The sequence below is a fragment of the Castor canadensis genome, chromosome 3 (assembly GCF_047511655.1).
Source record: "Castor canadensis chromosome 3, mCasCan1.hap1v2, whole genome shotgun sequence".
Classification (NCBI taxonomy): domain Eukaryota; kingdom Metazoa; phylum Chordata; class Mammalia; order Rodentia; family Castoridae; genus Castor; species Castor canadensis.
Genome location: NC_133388.1, coordinates 128,846,858 through 128,867,374, shown reverse-complemented (window position 1 = coordinate 128,867,374; position 20,517 = coordinate 128,846,858). Strand labels below are relative to the sequence as shown.

At 35.2% G+C, this 20,517-nt stretch overlaps 1 protein-coding gene and 1 long non-coding RNA gene across 5 annotated transcripts in view; one reads left to right on the top strand and one right to left on the bottom strand.

The window, feature by feature from the left end:
- Positions 1 to 20,517, bottom strand: part of Tox (thymocyte selection associated high mobility group box) — a 293,670-nt gene that overhangs the window by 22,962 nt on the left and 250,191 nt on the right. For all 3 annotated transcript variants that reach the window (XM_074068638.1, XM_074068636.1, XM_074068637.1), the window contains one exon: positions 8,934 to 9,164. In XM_074068638.1, coding sequence (XP_073924739.1) covers positions 8,934 to 9,164 — 231 coding nt within the window. The remainder of the gene's footprint in view (positions 1 to 8,933; positions 9,165 to 20,517) is intronic.
- Positions 1 to 20,517, top strand: part of LOC141421667 (uncharacterized) — a 198,545-nt gene that overhangs the window by 100,600 nt on the left and 77,428 nt on the right. The window lies entirely within an intron of this gene.

Below are 20,517 nucleotides of genomic sequence, written 5' to 3'. Positions count from 1 at the left end.
GAAAACAAATAAACGCTTGCGTAAGAAATTGTTAATATGATCCATGTCTATTACATGCCTTATTTCAGCCACATTCAGAAACACAGAGCTCTTCTGGATTTTACTGATAGAATTTTTTTGAGAAACAGATTTGTGTTTATAGTTTTTCCTTAAACCTCTTCGGTAAGACATAATGTATAATTAGTGACCTTAAGATGACAATGTTTACATTTACTTTTAATATCATGAAACTGTTTTGAGATGGGGTTTTCTCCCACATAGATATTCTATTGAGGATTTTGAAGCAAATATTTAGTAAATATATCTTTGATGTTAATACACATTTGTGTACCCTGAAGAATTGTATCATGTTTTTATTAATATACTATTCCAAGTGAACCCATTGGTTAACTAGGGTTCAGTTAGCATCCGAAGACAAACAGAATACACTTTGGTCACAGCAGTGCTCAAAGTGTCATTTTCTAAGTAATAGCAGATAAGACGGCATTGTCAGAGGGCCTGCTTCTAGCATCCCTCATCTTTTTCTAGTTTGGTTTCTATTGAAACAGCAACGGTGTTACTACAACGCTATCTCTTTGTCAGGTCTTGGCAGTTAACATTGCACGAAGTGTAACTCTGCCAAAATTTTTTGATTAAGAACCATAGGAAAAAGGTGGCTAACTCCATGCATTTCAGGATGAACATGAGCCCTTGGTGTTATTCGAGGATCGATGTTGTTAAGGGATACCTGACTAGCATTCAGAGTTCCCTGTTTTCTGCAAATGGCTCCCTATTGGCTATTGACGATTGGTTATGTTGGGATCATTGTATAAATGCCTAAATACCACTTTAGAGTAAGAGTAAACTCATCATGTCACATTAGATGCATTGATGGATCCACTGTTTCCTGAATAGCTGCAGATGTTCAGGGGGCGAATTGAAAGGGGGGTAATTTCAGGAGGTATATTTCTATAATTGTGTTTAAGGGGGAGTAGCCCAAATCAGAATTAAAATCTGTGGTGGTCTCCCCAACAATATGCAGAACCTCCAGCTTTGAGAACTACCTAATGACTCCAATATGACACACTGTGTGTCTCGCTGACGCTGCCCCTAAAATTGAACCAGGATGCTGTCTGCATCCTTTATTTAATGGAGATATCACAACCTCAAATATGAGAGAATGATACTCATATGTAAGAATTCTATATGCAAAGGAGATGGGAGAAACTTTCACTTTAAAGCAGATATTTTAAGATTATTAGTAAAAGTTTTTCAAAGATGTTTCAAAGCTTCTAGTTAGGTAGGGAGAAAGTCCTCTTCTTGCAGAAACCAAAAAAGAGGTTGCTGGGCTGAATTTGGCAATGAATGGCCACTGTGATGATCAAGTGCACACACCTAACCTATGAGTATGGGTCTGATTTATGTCAAAGTCAAGTTTAGGAAAGAAACAGTCTCTCTCTCTCTCAGGGAAACACAAATATTTTAAAGGTATGTGATTCATACAGTAAATATTAGTATTCAGTTGAGCTACAAAATGGCTTCCAAATGGTTCACAGCTGTTTGAAATAAAGTGCAAAGTTGGCCAGATGAGGATTTAAAAATCATAATATATCATTTATCATTTTCCCCTGCTCTTCCAAACACTTGTGAATTCATCCTGTCCTAACTTAGTTATATGCTATGGTTTGTTATTCCAAGAAAGCCACCATATCCTATCTAAGGATTGCATCTCGGTGGTTAAACTAAAACATATATGATGCTAAGCTAAAACATACGAAGACAAGACATCAAATAGCAGTTCTAGAGAACCTGAATTCTATTCATGTGAGCTAGTGATTTACTGAGTCCTTTTTAAAATGCTTTAAATACCAGCATGTGCATGTGTTTTTATAAGCTAATAATCCCTAATTAAAATCAGCAGTTCAGTGTCACTGACTGTGACAAACTTAAGCAGAAAAAATTCTTGTACAATCTTGTCATTGTATTTTTTCTTTCTTCCCCTTTCCCAAACCATCCATCCAACTAATACAGAAATACCACTTAATTCCTTCTTCCTTCCTTCTTTTCTGCACTGGCCATTGGTCTCTAGTCATATTTCAACAAAAATTGTTACAATGATAATAAGAAAAAGAGTGCAAAATTCTTCCAATTCTAAATTCTATTTAAATATTATTAAAAAGCTAAAAGGTCTCTTTCTTTTGATTAAATTCAAAAGTATTTTCACTACCATTTCCAACTTATAGAAAATGCTTTGCAAAATAGTTATGTATAAAGAGAAATAATTTAATCCCAATTTCTTGCTATATCCTTTACAAACTTAAAATTTGCAGTTTCTTTCAGGGTTATTATTATTTGGGTCAGTTAGAGCAAGTGCATCTGTATTTCATATTGTTGGGTCTGGAGACCTAAGGCAGATCAGTGTCCCTGACCTCCAACACTTTGACATCAGCACATAACAATATAGTTATTAAATGTAGTTGAAGTTTCACCCTATGTAAAGTTACATACAGGATTTTCTTAAACATAACAAACATAAAGAATTTTATAAAGTGGTACTCAGGATTGAAAACATCACATGATATGACAAAAGTCTTGCTGTTGATTCCTTTGGAGGACTGTCTGTTTCAACTAAGGATCTCAACAATATTGATGTGAAGTATTTCTGGGTTGGTAGGAACCAGAAGCAAGGCTCCTTACCTTAAAAATGGCTACAAAATATATCTGCTGATTTATTAAGTGAAGATGACTAGGGAAGTACAGCACAGTTCAATTACTCTTAACCAACAGATGCTATGTATCTATGTGGTACAAAGTACCTGAAGGTATGGTATCAAAAAAGGCATTAAAATTATGTCTTGATTGTGTGCACTTTTTGTCTGTCCAGCTATCTGTCTATTTATCTGTCTATCATCTATCTATCTTATTTTTAATTCTCCCAACAAGAATGATGCATGACATTACTATTCCCATTTTACAGATAAGAAAACAGACTAGAATGGGTGACTGGCTTACCTATAAACCTGAGCAAACGTGAATGAGCACTACCTTAAAGTTCTCTACATTCCAATGTCATGGTAACTTGCAAATGAATCTGCTCCCTTTTGTATAAGATATGAGTATTTATATACATGTACTACATATGTTTATGCCCATGCTGGCATGCAATCTCACTGATGTGCCAATACATACATGTATGTGTAAATCACATAATACCTGAATTTCAGAAATAAAATATGCTCACCTTTTCATGTAATAATTTTAGTTGCTTAATTTTAAATTTACATAAACTTTGCTTGTATACCATGATAAACAAACAATTACTTTACATATCCTTCACTTCTCATCTTTCAAAAAAATGGGAAATACATACTTCTAAGGAAATTCCCAAGATAAATACATATGCAAATATAGTGCAACAGGACTTTTGTTAACTTTAAGTATTGTTGACATAAAATCTGAATTTTTAGCATACAATAAGGGGAAAACTCCCAGTAGCATTTACATAGTGGGTATTTGAGCACCAACGAGGAGTAAATGATTTGATCCTGTGGGTTCAGAGGATTTGTCAGCTGCCTCCTAAGTATAATTCTGGCTCTTCATATCCCTGCTGCTTCTAATTTAGCAGGACAGGCTCATAATTGAAGCAAATTAACTATTTACACTTGCCACTTCTACCAGGGAAGAGGACACAGCAGCAGGAAAGAATGAGTAGGAAATTATATTCTTCCCACTTGTGTCAGATATGCCCTTATATAAACACATTAACAGTAATTTCATGAGGCGTCAAACATAGGAATAAATACTGAGAGATAAAATAATGAGGTGCTGCTATTGAGCTGAACTGCTGTGGCTAATATCCTTGGATATGAATTATGCATCCTGAAAGAAGGCATATGTTACAGTATTCAAACAGTTTCCCTGCAAGTGATATGTGCTCATTAGGCTCTACATCTTGAGGTAAAACCACTCTCTTCTTCCACAACAGGACTAGCATTTACAAAAATACACTCTCTGGGCACCCGTGGGCTGCGGTTTCTTCTGAATACACCAAGCCCCAAATAGGCTTTCCACTCCATTTTTAGCATAACAGCATGTTTATTTAGCTCTTTGGCTGCAGCTTTAAAGCCATTTAATGTAATGTAAACAAGAACATTTTGTTTGTAATTTGCTAAATGTCTTACAGCCCAACTGTGTCTCTAATTAGGAACTTAAGGTTCATTTAGTCATTTACATCTGGTTCTGATTTAAGGTGACTTTCCATGGCTAGACAGGACTAAAGAACACTTTATAGCCCTTTGGACCAAACTGTACTGTTTCAAAAGTTGGATTGGCTTTTTTATTTTGTAGGGTTCAAACTGTTCTATATCGTCACTTAGAGGTCCACAATAACCAGAATCACAGAGGCAGACAGGAAATTTAGCTGGAACCTCACAATAATAATAATAATAATAATAATAATAAAAGATGCTGAGGTTTGCTGAAACTCCAAGGAGCTGAAATGCAAAGGGCGTGATACTGTTAACTCACTGGCTTTCTCTTTATGTAGGTTCCAGTCAGTGAAAGATAAGTAGCAAAGACCCACATCCCAGCAATACTTGTGTTTTATTTCCCTTTCTCCATCTGGTGCCTTTTAAACAACTTAGTATGCTTCTGAGATGGGCTTTCCATTGTCTTACGAGTCATTAGCATTTAAAACCCCCAGTTGGAATCCCAAGCACAATTCTCTTTCCAGTCCAAATTCAGCACCATCTTCCCAAGCATTAAAGTAGAGACATTTCTGATAGGTAGAGTTTTTCAGTGAGTTTGATAGGAATGATTCATAAGGGAGGTTTTGTGTTTCTGGAGGATTTTTTTTTTATCACATCTTTCAGCTTCCTTTTGACTTCTCTTTGAAAGATTCTTTGCAGAAATCATAATACACATAATTTTTCACTCACCATGGATTCTAAAAAATAAAGATCTGCCCTCTCCAGTGGGTTCCTACTCCTCCTATATCCACAATGAGGGAGCATATGTTATAAACACAGAGCAGCTCTGTTAGCCACATTCCCTCTGGTTGTCATGAACACATTCTATTGTAATCTCGCTAATAGCTGTTTTTCCTTAAATATTGTAATTTTCTGAGCCCCCAATAAGTGATCAATAATTGTGTTCATTTTCCTAGTTTGTGTTTTTATTTGCCCTTAATTGTGGGCTATTATGATAACAGGATTTTCAAACAGTCATGGCACATGAAATCTTAGCTTTCTACCCAAACCAGCTGCCTACAGAATGCCAAAAGCATTGTGTGGATTTGTTCTGTATCATGCATATTTGTTGAAAATTTAGAAGTTTAGTAGTCAGCCTCTAAACTGCTCCAGAAACATTCCTTGAAAAATATATAGCAGTATGGGTGCTCCCCAATTTGAATATTAAATGAGAATAAAGTGAGATTCATTTAAGTCTGAAACAGATATTACAAGATGTTGGCACAATTCATCCACATAAGGGGAGAGAACAGGTGGTACTACAACATAATAACACTTTGGGATACTTTGCTGATATTTTCTAGATACCCAAATGTGCATTTTAGGCAGGCACGTTTGCTTTTCTGGCAACTCTTGCAAAATGTTAGGGACAGACTGCCACAGAGCAGCAGAGCAGTGGACCATCTAGGCAATACGCCCCCTTTTGTAAGCAGAGTCTGATTTCATTCACTTATCCCTCCCTTTACTTGTCCCTGGCATAGACCTACATCCTATGTGTGTCATAAATCACACCTTTAGCATAATCTGCATCCTCACTCTATTAAGCAAGATCATGTTTAGAGAAAAGAATAGGCTATGCTGATTTCCTACTAAGTAAAAAAAGGAGCATCAGGCATGGGTTCAAACCATCTTTGAGTGACCAAATTTGCTCCCAATACCTTGTTTTGATAACTACTAAACAAATGCTCAAATTTAAAAATATTTACTTTTTATAAGAAACAAAAGATGAAGTTATTTCTTTCAAAGTATTTTCCTAAATAATCTTGGCATGGGATTTTTTTTAGCAATTAGATTTTGATGATGACATTGCTTTATATTACGTACTGAGTTATAAAAGTCAATTATTATACAACTTCATCCTTAACTTATAATATAAATTCTCCACAAAATACCTTAATTATTTCCATTAAGAAAGAAGCTAAAGATAAACTCATTGTGAATTATGCATTAAATAAGAAATAAAATGCAAAAAAGAAAAGGGAAAATGTGTCATTAAATATATGCAATTAAAAAGCCTTGGATATAACATCATAATTGGTAACATGTCTACATTTGGAAGGCTCAGCCTCAGGTTTGAAAACTAGAATGGGAGAATGGGAATAATTTCTCTTTTCAACCTAACAGTTGAGAATAGCAATCGCTTCTTCTTTAGGTCTGTAAACACCTTAAATGGTTTCAAAAAAAAATGTGGAATATTATCTTAACATTCCCCTCTTGGTAATTTAAAAATAAAAGGCCTTATTTTATGGTAGAATTCGTAGAAAGAAACCTGGTACTTTACATTTACCACCTTGGGAATTACCTGATTTTGATCATACAAATGTTATATTTTTTCAATAGGAACAAGAGCACAGGTACTTATTTTTTTAATATTGGTAATGTAAAGGACCAATCCTGGTCTAGGGAAGCCTAAGCAGATCTACCTCTCTTAAAAACACTGGTCTAGAATGGAGGAGGTAATTAGGAAAACTGATGTCAGAAAAATAGTTAAAAGAAGGAAGATGAGTGTTAATATGGGCAACTAATGTTTTTGACAAAGCAAAAGGGAAGGTAGCACAATGGAGCTTTGGAACAATATTCCCAGCTCAGCTGCTGGATCTTGGATAGGACAGAGAGGAAGAATCTTCAGAAAGCAATCATGTACAGATGTTTTCTGATGAACATGAGTTGCTACACACAATTCCCTATGGAGAAGAGTCACTTTCTGGAAGCTTCCTCCATGAAATTTTATCTCAAAAAGCAAGAGTTTAAGGTATAGATAGACAATGCCTATCCAAGAGCACACAGAGGGGCCGCAGGGGCAGGGAGGGGGGTATGTCCTCCTATGTGACATCATGAATAGAATAGGGAGGCATTAAAGTTACATGATGCAGAAAACAGGGACAGAGTTGAGATTCCTGGTCCATGTGTACTCACTCTGTCATTCAGCTATGCTCTATGACATGAGGAGTAAGTTTCTGTACAATTCCATCATCACTTGGGAGCCATACTTTAGATTTGGTAGTGTAAGATCAAATTTATCTGAGTTAGGGTTGAAACCAATCTGAAATCTAGAAACAGCTATAACAGGTTTCAATCAGAATCACATAATACACTGCCAACTCCCCTAGAAAGAGTAGAACAGATATTTTAGTTGTCTTGTGAACGTTTCATTGGTGTGTTCACCATTCCTGAAGATGACTCTTACGCACGGTGCTCCACAGGGCAGGCCTGTGCTATCCTAGAAGGCACTCTTGCAGGCTGGCAATCTTGTAAAGGACATAAGAAAATGTGGAGTGATTTCAGTGTATAGAGGACAATTTGACTCAGGAAATTGATCTGAAGGAAACTAGAGGGACAGGTTCTATGTTTCCTTAGAACCTGGTTTTTATCATTATAACTATCATTGATTCCATAGAGTTTGTAAGGAAAAAAAACTCTAAATTAAGTGATGGAGTCTATTTATCATAACTCTATGTACCAGTCGTGTAACCTTAGACCAGTCATTCAGCCCATGGGGTTTGTTTGGTTTGTTCTCGGCTCTGTCTCCAGTTCCTAGAACAGAGCCTGGCAAGTTAAGTGCTCAACAAACACTTGTTGAATGAATAAATGAATGAATTTAACTTACTTGGTCCAATTTCATAATCTATAAAATTTGAATAATCATTCTCTACTTTCCTAAGAATATTGTGTAGAACAAATAAATAATACCAAGGTGCTTTTAAGTCTCTAACCTTACATATGTTATAGATATTGATGTATAGTCATAATATAGAACTTCTTCTAGATGCCTAAAACAGTTTGAGATTTTCTGTTTTTTTTTACATACATCCCTGGACTTGATGAGGGGAGGTAAATGTCTCAATCAAGAATGAAATGTGAGACTAAATATATTATTTATTCAATTTGATCTTCTGCAATAGCTAAGCGTGTACCAAAATAGTCATTTCAATGACTAATTTTAATAAATATGCTTATTTATCTTTTCTTTGTGACAGTGAGATTGTACATGGTGACAATGGTCATCTAGCTCCCAGTTTATACACAGGGGATCAATATTGCTTCTTCATATGGGTGGCTCCTCTATTACCAAGCTCTTATTCTCTCAACATGGTTTCCATCCTCCTTCAGATCTCCTGGGCTACTTTACACTACTTCCGGGATGTTTCTTGTGAACCTCCCTAATCATGGCCCTCAGTCACACCACAGAAATCCACAAGACAAGAAAGAAAAACTAGGCATCTGGTCCCATTTAACACAGCCTAGAAATACAGTCTAAATCTATATGGGGGATTGAATAACATACCTTGTTGGTCTTTAGGGAATTGTCAAGGGTAGAAACCCTTAAATTTGAGGTTCATTTGCAAATAGCAAAGAGGGTTTTGATGGTGTGGACAGTTTTCAAAATATTTTTAGGACTCTTTTTCATCTTTATGATACATTGGCATCATTAAAGTATGATGTAATCTTGGCTGGGACATGTAGAAAGTAACTACACTACATAAACTTTGAAACAACGGAACTAATATGCAATTTATGGAGGAGTAATAAAGGAGTATAAAATTATGTGGCTATCTCTTAAAGTTTGGTTCTGACGGGTGGGTGCATTCTTAGTTGTAGAACTGGAATCTGAAGAATTCACTCGAAGCCCTCAGAAACTGCTTCTATAAGGCTGTATACAATGCCTCAAATCAGGTTGATTCCTGCTCCATTTTGAACATTTCTTACCTGTTTTTGCTCTTCTCCTAAACCATCCCACATTGAAGCCACAATTTTGGAGACTTCACCAAAGGTAGCATTTGGATTTTGGCCCTTAATGGCAGCCTGAGTATCACGAAAGAATAATGCATAGGCAGACACAGGCTTCTGGGGCTCATTAGGGTCCTTCTTCTTCTTCTTTTTGGGAGTTTTTGGTTTTTTCCCCATATCAGAGGCAGGCCGCTTCTCTCCACCATTGATCTAAAAAAAAAAAAAAATCAAAATATAGAGAAACTGAGAAATATTTGTGGCCAAATTATATTGTCGTCTTCTTTTGAGACTTAGACACAAGGTCCTGCCACATGTCACACAAGCATAGATGTTCCTGAGGGACACTTGGTATTATTGTTGCTCTCTTGGATAAAACTTCATACTTCTGGCTGGGGGTGTAGCTCAGTGGTGGAGTGCCTGCCTAGCTGCACAAGGTCTTGGGTTTAATCTCCAGCACCACAAGAAAATAAACAACAGCCAACACAACTTCATAAGTCATGTAGTATAATATTACCCTTCTTCCAGCTGCATCTACGCAGCTTTATACATTTTGACTCTTGTTTTACATTAATACTCAATAAAGTATTACCCTGCACTCTCCTAATGTTTTCTCTTTCACTATACCTGTGACAGAAGTAGATTCCTCTCATAGTAATCCTACTGAATGAACAATCTAACTTGTTTTCTTCTGGGCAGTACATATTTCCTAATAATTATGATTTGAATGAGGACATGTCCAATAAATAAAGTCAAGTGGCTTTTGACTTTGTTCTTAGATCTATGGATGTTGCTGGAAAGGCCAAGTAATGCTCATGGTTTAGAGAATGGCATGATCTAGACCTTGATCAGTGCTGCCTAATGGAACTTCCTGCAATGATGGAAAAGTTCTATAATCTGCACTGTCCTATATAGTATTCACTAGCCCTTGAAGCTAAAAACAAAACAAAACAAAAAACACTTGAAATGTGGCTTGAGTGAATAAGGAGCTACATTTTAGCCTTTTTCAAATTTAAATAGCTACATATGCTTAATGGCTACCATATTGGAGGGTGCCAATAAAAACTTGAGTCTAGAGATTTCTAGAACAAGGTTTCACTCAGTTTAAAAAGAGATTCCATTTTTTCCCATTATCTCCAAGTATGACTATTTTGATAATTTTAGTTATCATTTTGATATAATTGGGAAAATGCTCACTGAATGTGTTTAAGACATATATGCTTGACCATGATCATTGTCACAAACTAGATATGATGTCACTTCACTCATCTCTGTAACATGAGGGATTTTGGTTAGGATTTCTTTCCAGCTTCAAAATCATATGAACATATAGGAATATATAGCAGTGCTGAATGTGAAGAATCTTGCTTCACATGCCTTGCTCATCAAGATAAGTCCCAAGTACATTGTTTCCTGTAGCCACTATCCAGCTGGCTCTGACCTTCACCTTCTACTGTTATGGTAGTTGTTTTTTTTCTCTTTGCAGACACAGTCTGATATATACTTATCCACATGGTGTGCTTGGTGGGGTATTTGTGTAAAACAATTGCCCACCACTGCAGAGGAAGCATGATCTACCGAGAGGACTGTGTACATATCAGGATCTAGCCTCAGACCCTCTTTTATTTTAATCTGCATTTTTTTGGTTAAATTAATTTTTGGGGCTCCTATTTCTTCTAGTGTAAAACTGGTGGTAGTGCTATTTTATAATTACTGAAATAGTATATACTTGCATGTTTTTAAAAATTTAAAAAGACATTCAAATATTTATTAGACACATTAGAAACATTAAAAATAATTCATTAATGAATGGAAAGAAATGATCTTAATATGATACCTTATAATCAGCTTGAAAGATTTGCCTCAGTACTGAAAAGATAGGGAGAAAGCTAAGTGATTTCTTTGGCTTTGTCTTTGTTAAGAAAGATATTTAAAAAGATAAAAGTGAGAGCACACAAGGGAGATATGAGGATAGGTAAGACACCTAAAAAATTAGTTAGCATTTGTTGCAGATACCTTAAAGGCAACTGAGGCCAATAGGAGAAGGGGACTAGGAACTAGAGAAAATGTTAGATCAAGAAGAATTAACCTAGAAGGTAACACACATGCACAGGAAATTAATGTGAGTCAACTCCCTGTATAGCTATCCTTATCTCAACTAGCAAAAACCCTTGTTCCTTCCTATTATTGCTTATACTCTCTCTTCAACAAAATTAGAGATAAGGGCAAAATAGTTTCTACTGGGTAGCAAGGGGTGGGGGGGAGAGGGAGGGGGTGGGGTGCGTGGTAAGGGAGGGGGTGGGGGCATGGGGGAGAAATGACCCAAGCATTGTATGCACATATGAATAATAAAAAAATAAAAATAAAGAACAACAAAAAAAGAAGATGACCATTCTGAATTTATCTACTGAAGCAGATCAAAGAGCTGGCAAGCTAATGGAAATTAACACTAGGTGATAACTTTCCCAGGACAGATCTGACAGGTGATCCTGTGAAGCCATTGGTCCCCATATAAATCTGCCAAAGGACTAGTATGACAGGATGGAGCTGGGACTCAGCAAACTCATGGACTACTTTTAAATTAAACATATAGACATGTGACTTACAGCGGTGGCTCTCAAATATGGCTGCACAATTGAATCACCTGGAAAGCTTTGAATAAACACCCTGACTCCCACTCCTTTTCCCACAGTGACTAAATCAGATGTCTAAAGGTTTGAGTCTGGCTCAGTACAACCCTCTCAACTCTACTCTTCCAAGTAGCATTTAAATACCTTGAAATACAAACAAAACAAAACAAAACAAAAACCTGAAATAAACAAATTTTCTCTGTGTCCCATGGTTACATTTGGTCATATGTTTCTCCTCTTCACAATCAACAACTCCAAGTGGTTGTTGCTATCTGTATGCTTCCTCTGCCATGGCTTGCTTGTGCTTTCCCTTCACATAGCTCATCAGTGACTTGATGGTCACTGATGGCCACGCTGCTAAGCCTAGCGGATTTCTTAGGATTGCCCCACTTGATTTCTCAGTATGAAAGCCCTTCTTCTACCAGTCCTAGAGCATCCCTATCTCTGGATTTTACTCCTACCTTGTGGACCTTGCTGGTTTCAGAATCACTTCTTTGGCTCATTCCACACAGCCACTATGTGGTAGTACTCCTGTTTTTTGTTTGTTTTTTTTCTTTTCTTTTCTCCTGAAAAAAATTCCCTTCTCTGTATGTCTGTACTGAGTGAATCCCATACATATGTATGGCTTCTATTAATACTTGTGTCTGGGTGATTGTCAAGTTCATGTTTTCCCTGAGTTTTATAGGCATGGGATCAATTGCTATTTGACATCTCTATTTGCAGATCTCAAAGATGTCTCAAACTCAAGTCAGGCTCCTGTCATGTACTTGTTTAGTTTTGTAGATTTCCATTCATAGCACACATCAAACTTGCAATTATACAATAACATGTATGATTGTTAGACGTTCTTCCAATCCTCAGTATAAGTACAACGAAGAGTCAGTTCTGGTTTTGCTCACTAGTTCTTATCATGATTCTTAACATTTTCTATAACAGTAGTAAATACAAGAACATAAAATAATAATATGATTGGAAGAATGAATGAATATATGCACAAATGACTTTTGTTTCAGGAAATTAAGTTTCACAAATTTACTTGAGCATTTTGGTACAATAAGTAAACATATAGTAAAAGAGACTTTTGAAAAGTATTTCACATGTTAATGGCAACTTCTTTACTTTGTAGGCAGGATCTATGTGATTTTCCTTTTTATAATTTTTTTTAATTGGCAGAAATGGAAGTTGTCACTTGTTAGACAGGTACTCTACCACTTGAGCCATGCCTCTAAGCTTTTTTGCTTTAGTTACTATTTAAATGGGGGTCTTGCTTTATGCCTGGGCTGCCTTGGGTTGCAATCTCCTATTTATGCTTCCTGCATAGCTGGGATGATAAATGCACACTATGGCACCCAGCCATTGGTTGAGATGGGGTCTTGCTAACTTTTTGCCTGCACTAGCCTGGAACCATAATCCTCCCAATCTCTGCCTCCTGAATAACTAGGATTACAAGCTTGAGCCACCATGCCAGGTTTTTTTTTTTATATAATTTCTTAATTTTGACCAATTTACATTGATAATCATAAAACATTTATTAAAAAGAATAATCAAAGGAGTCAACAAGATCCACAATAAAGAATATTAAAATGGACTAATCAAAGGGTACAAACTTTCAGTTATGAGTAACTTCTAAGCAACTAATATTCAGCATGGTGATGATAGTTAACAATACTGTGTTGTGTACTTGAACTTTGCTAAAAAGAGTAGACCGTAAGGATTCTAATTTTAGAAAATGGTGATCAGGTAAAGAGGTGAATATGCTAATTAACTTGGTTCTAGTAATTATTTCACAATGTACACAAATATCAAGTCATCCTGTTGTACACCTTGTCAATCATACACTAATAATAAAGCTCAAAATAAAAGGAGTGATCATGAGATTGTAAGGCATATTTCATCTAATATTGGGAATATTTAGAAATGGGGACAAAGTGCAGAGATAAGTAAATGCTTACTATATGGAATATTACCTAGACTCATTTTAAATTTTAATTAAAAATTAATGATATGACACTTTGAAATCTCAATGATTGCATATTTTATCAATGCTGTTGGAAAATAATTAAATGTTAGTCATAGAGATAATATATCATGCAATGTAAATATTCTTATGAAAGATTTTCCCCAAATTGACCCAAACATTGTATGCACATATGAATAAAAGAAATGAAAAAAAAAAAGAATTTTCCCAAATTATTTAAATAATTTCCCTCATCTCCTGTCCAAAATTGTGTGTGAACCACAGATGCTCATGCTTGCTCATGCTTGCTCATGCTTATTTCATTAGTGAATGGGTACTGGGATAGTTATCCTATATTTGCTTACTTTTTAGGGAAGACCTTATGAAGAAAGAGAACCTATTACTGCCAGTAAGAAGCTCAAGTGTATCAAAACCAAATTATCATTTTGAAGGAATGTATAGTAACCCTGTAGGAAATCCTAAACAACACGTTCAACCAACCCATCCAATTAGTTGTCTGGAGGTTTTTCTCTATTTTCCTGGCTTGTCTTGTAAAGTTAGCAGGATAGAGTCATTCATCTGCAGAGTTTTGTTTAGCAAGGAAGCATTTCATGACCTCTGCCTCCACATTTTCAAGACTCAGGAAACATCATTTGTCATCATTTGTGTGCTATGGGGTATAACCCTAGAACTTCAATTGTGTATCTGACTGCATAACTGAGAAGCACTAAGCAGAGAAGCTGAGGCATCACCCTCATGAAGGCCAGACTACTCCTAAAAGTACAGCATCTTTCTCTTTGCCATGGCTGAAAGCAAGGGCATTCTCACCTGCTTCCAGGCAACAACATACTATGATTTCTTTTTAAGTACATACTCATGTTACACTTGGTCTGAACTATCTGTCATACAGCAGAACTGGCCTTTCAGAACAGCAATCTAAAGGACAGACATAAAATATTCACTACTCAAGATCCTCTGTCCTTCAATAATTAAATTAGATCATCAAAGCCTCATCCTTGGATCATAATATTCTGGCCACTCATGAAATTGCCTGCATAGAACTCAGCTATGAGTTGAGATAATGTCCTGATTTTCACAGAAAACTTTCATAAGGGGAAAAAACTATACATGACAGATCTCCACTTTTATAAAAATGTTCCTTGAAGAGAATTGTTTATTACATCATTCAATGTTCTTGTACATAAAGGCTTATTGGGTATGAACAATAGCATTGCTTGTAGAATGTAATATAATGAAATGAAATTTCACTGTTGTGATTTGATGTCTTCTGTATACAAGTACTAGGGCAGACCTTGATAGAGCTGTTTGCCTCATGAACAATGGGTATTTATGGTTTTTTTGTTTGTTTGTTTCTACTCTTCTTGCATATGAATGAAAGGTACAGAAATGAGCTACCATTTTAGATTCTGGGTAATAGCTGGGAATATGTAAGGCCTAATTTCTGGAGGTAGTTCTGTATTTCTGTGAAAAGCACATGGTCATTGCTTATATGCAAAGCACCCTTTAAAAAGAAAGAATTTGTTACAATTTTGATCTACTTATATGCCAGTTATGGATTTTATTTTGAAAAGTACCTGGCTCTACTGACCCCAAACTATTCTGAATGAACATAAAGATGATGAATATTATTGTGGCACTAAAAACTAGACAAATGTATTTGTAATATATTCCTGGATCTTAATTTTGGTATTGTTTGGATCTTGACTTCTAGCATTAATGGATTTTTTGTGGGGGTTGGAGGTAGTGGTACTGGAAATTAAACTCATGGCAGGTGCTCTACCATTTGAGCTATGCCTCTGGCCCTTTTTGTTCTTGTTATATTGGAGACAGGTCTTGTTTTTTGCCCATTTTACATTTTCTCTTGTAGCAGGGATGACAGGCACACCATCATGCCCAGCTTTTTTCTGTTGAGATGGAGTCTTGCAAACTTCTTTGTCTAGGCTGACCTGGGAACTGTCACCTTCCCAATCTCCCATGTAGTTTGGGATGACTGGTGCATGCCACTGCATCCAGTATTGGTTGAGAAGGGGTCTCGCAATTATTTACTTGGGCTGGCATCTAACCGCAATCCTCCAGATCTCAGCCTCACATGTAGCTAAGATTACAGACATCAGATACCCAAAGAAAATTTGTACTGTTATATCTTAATTTTCTAAAAAGCAGTGACTGTTATGGTCCAGAGCAGCACTATCTCACAGAACTTTCTGGAATGATAGACTGTTTTCTACATTGTCCAAAAAGGGTGACCACCATGTGGCTATAAACCACTTGTATGTGGTGAGTGCCACACTGAGGAGTAGAAAAGTTTAAATTTAAATTTTAATTAGTTAAGTTTAAATGTAGGCAATCACAGATGAATAGTGGCTACTGTATTGGACTATATAGTGTTTTGCACTAAACACTGTTGAAGACTGTAACATTTGTGATGTTACTAGGGTTCTGTAGCTGGAGAGTTGAACTTAATGCCGGTGTCAGAATCTTTAGAATATAGGAAAATTCTTATACTGAAAAACTTAAATTTACTATGATGAGAAGCATACAGAAAGTAAGAATTAAGTGCCATCAATATTTATAGCATTAGTATGATGCCTTACACACAGTGGTTCATCATATATTTTTGCTCTTGTATTCTACAGCACTGGGGAAAGGCTCAGAATTACAAGGCAGAGATGTGAAGTGCATATAAACATTGTAAGAAAATAATAGCAACAAAAACATGGCTATACTGAAGCCATAAAGATAGCCCTGATTACTGAGAAAACTATTTCCCATTCAATTAAAACACTAATGAATAAAACATTCACAAATGTGTAAATATTATCCATAAGTATTACAATTAAGCTTTACACGGTTACATATGATTTTCGTAACTTGTTGGCATAGGTGTATTTTGCAAATTCCTTATGCTTTTGGTAATTCACATCCTGTCATGTATTACTGCTTAATTACAGTGATGCATTTAACTTATTTATCACAAGAAACAATAGTATTTTACTTCAGAAAAGCATGTGCTAAGAATGTTGCTTAGCTAATACTTCTTAAGAATTGTGAATATAAGACCTTAAGATTATCAAGGAAAGGGAGCTGGGGGTTTGGTTCAGTGGCAGAGTGCTTACCTAACATGCACAAGGCCCTGGGTTCAATCTCTAGCATTCAAAAAAAAAAAAAAAGATTATCAGGGAAAGAGATCACTGATATTGAAACATCCCTAGAGAAGTTAGGAATGTCTATAAAGCATATTTAAAATAAACTGCCGTGGTCCCAAAGCCTTTAATGGAGCTGGGAGAGTTCTTTAATGCATACTCTCTTGCAGTAATCGCTGTAGTTTAAAATAGATTTTAATCAAGCACCATCTGCATACTAGGCTGAACAAACAACGTAGAACTGCACTTACAAGTCTTATCATATAAAGTAAATATTATAAAATCTTCTCCATAGAAAAAGGGCACATCACAGCACTTTTTGTGATGGTACTGTTTCTATAAGTGAAGATTTTGCTGTTTAATTCATTCTTTTTTTTTCTTTCTTACCTGTGCATCTAAAATCCCCTTATGAAAATAAATTCAAATAAGCATGGAAAGCAAGTCATCTCGTTACTGTGAAATCAGCAAGGCTGTAGCACTTCTTTCATTTTACAATTGAGTTTATTATTATCATTAATAATAACAGAACATTCAATGACTCAAAACGTCAATTTTAGAAAAATGCATATGAAGGGCTTTACTTTTGAAATGATTCAGTACTGTGGGGCATTGTATCACTACCAGAGTTTGTAAAGCAAATTCGTTTTTAAGAATTCTTGATTCTACCAAATAGAGCTGAGTATTATTTTTGGATGAGTTTAGCAAAGGCACTAAGTGGATGTATGTGAAATAGAAAGTTTGGGCTACTGTCCAGAAAATTCATTTTAAAGTGAGAAAAAAGGTTGGCTGTAAATCTATGTACCTACTTGTTATATTTATCCAATCTGTTGGATCCACTTGATCTTTTCTAAATTTGCCTGAGTAGGACAACATGTTTACTTTTTACTCTTTTGGACTGAGGGCTTCTCTTGCCTTATAAAGAATGCAAGCTGTTGAGGTAAGGTCCTGAGAAATTAAATACTAGGTAGCCATGTTAATTCTCACTTTATTTTTACCGTGAATTAATCAAATATGCTCAATCATTTAGAATATATCAAAGAACATGTGCTCCTAGCATAACTTAATTACTGGAATGGATTTTATAAACAATTGTTTGGAACCAGGTACTGGCTGTATGGCTGAATTTCATGATTTTTCCCTTGAACTCTAGTTTTAGTTTGCTAGGTTCAGTCTTAAGAAATGAGATATTATTTTTTCAAATAAATGAGAGATCTCTATTAGTTTGCTTACTGTGGTCTAAGGAATTTTTAAAAATATCATACATAATATGTGAAATATTGAATAATTACATAATAAATGCATTTCAGTGTGGAAAATACTAGACTTTTAAGTTTTAATTTTAAATTCTGTCCCATGTCTAGATAAAGTGACCCAACATTTGGCTCTAATACTGTTTGATTTCACTTAATGTTTATAGAAAACTGTGTAGCATTTTTACTTTATCTGGAGTCTTCTTGCCTATAGAACACTTGTAAATACAAACTACTTCTCTAAAGGCTTATTTAATTGAGGCACTAATGACTTAATTGCTTTGAGAAAAAAAACCTTTTTGTTTCTATAGGGTATGGTAGAGCAAATATACTGATGAACTAACAAATTAGTAAGAGACAATTAAAGCCAAAAACTAAGTAAAAGCAGGAACCCAGAGAAGTAAGCACAGTCCTGAAGTCAGTTTTCATCTTGAAGATATTGCCAAACCAGCTTTGATATTGGATTACAGGGTATACTAGTCAGAAGACAAAACCCATGACTCACTAAAGGGATCCATTAAAACCAAAATGAAAAAGAATCAGACTCTTAGTACAGGGGTGAAGTGAAATAATTTTCTTTGTGAGTGCCTCTATGGAGCTCAGGATGATTGCTCTAGAACCTTGATACTAAGAAGGGGAAAAAAATCTCTTGTGATAATTCACAATCAGAAACCAGCATTTACAAGAATTTGTAGCACTACATGGCTGATCTGAAAACTTCACATCTGGTGTGGTCCTAGACTGTAACAGCCCAAGATATCTGGCAGAAGCAAACACAAATCTACTTTTAAATGAGGTTTAAAATTATTCTTATAAAATTTTACTTTTCATTCCAAGAGAAAAAAAAAGAAACAGTTATTAAAACCAAAGAATCAGACTACAAAAGATTTCAGGTATTGGAATTAGCCAAAAGAAGGTATAAAACAAGTATGTTTAACATGCTTACATGAATAATAGAGATTAAACTAAGAAAACACCCAAATGGATTTGAGATAAGACAAAAATCAAACTAGAAATATGTTTGCAATTAAAACCACAGTAGATCATTTTGAATTTTAGATTAGATATAGCTGAAAAGATAATTTTGAACTGGGTGCTCAATATAAATAAATTGATTAGAATGTAATTTAGCAGATAAGGAAGTCGGAAATGTGAAAACAAAAGGGTTGTGGATGATAAGATGAGAAAGTCTAACATCAGTCCTCTGAGAATTACAGAATGAAAAGACACAGTAACTGAGAAAAAGTAGTGATTGAAAATTTCCCAGAAATGATGAAAGACAGAGAAAATTAAATTGAGGATAAGTGTGAAGAAGCCTACATGTGTCACAATGAAGCTGCAGGACACCAAAGGCCTGAGAGAATCTGAAAACAAGTCAGACAGTAAAAGCAGATTACATGCAAGGAAAGGCAGGAAAGACTGTGGATTCTCAAAGGCCCCAATGGAAACCAGGATTCAATGGAATAATATGACATCTTCAAAAATGCTGAAAGAGAATAACCATCAATCTAGACTTCTATACCCAGCAAAAGTATGTTCCCAACGACCCTACCAAAAAAACAATTTAGAGCTATAAAGAAAGTTTGTATATAAATAAATGCAGAGGAAATGGGCTGCAGAAAATAATTTGAAAAATGTTTTGTGATGGTCATTAAATTATATAATTCAACCAAATTTATAATTAAAATGAACAGCAACCAAAAGAACTCCCAATATAAATTGGAAAGAAGGTGTTTGGGGTTAAGAAAGTCATCCAAGAAAGAGAGTAAAAATATCCATCAATTTAACCTTATCTATGGTTGTATTCCAGAGGCAGATACTAAAAGAAGAGAATAGAATATAAAATTTCCAATGTTAAAATGAAAAAATGGGATGAGAAAAATAACAATTTTAAAGAAGATAAGAAAGAAAAGTAACATAGGACATTTGAGGGGCAAATAGAGAGCATCAGGTTTGGAAAGATTAAGCCCAGATATTTTAATATTTTTGTTAGTGTAAATACTGTAAATGTTCCATTTAAAAGTTCAACTGACTGTATGCCATTTATAAGAGACACATAAAACATAAGGATACTTTTAACAGAAAAACCCAAAAGGATGAAAAAATATATACTGTGATTCTTAGCCTGTAATTTTCTTAAAGGAAAAACTGTGCCAAAAATATACTTGTAATGCCAGATACTTTAAGTGTCTTAAAGAGTCTGTTAAATTACAAGTACTGGATTACAGGCTTAGAACCACAAGCTGCCTAAGTTTATATTTCTTTGATGCTTTACTGTATGTCTCATTTATGACTTAAAGCTGTCAACACAGCTTCAGAGCAATCAAAACCATGGGTAGTGTTTATAAGGTGATAATTAATTCTACTGGTGTATTTACAATATTTCTCTCTGTCAAAACAGACTTATTTTATTTAATTGTTCAATTAGATAAACTGGAATCAATATGTAATTGCTTAAAGAGAGCACAAAGTGTTAAGAGAGGAGCTTTAAAAGCTGCTTTTTCTGGTGTGGAACTCAATATTCCTTTTTGGTGTGCTTGTTAGAAGTGATTTAAATGATCTTTT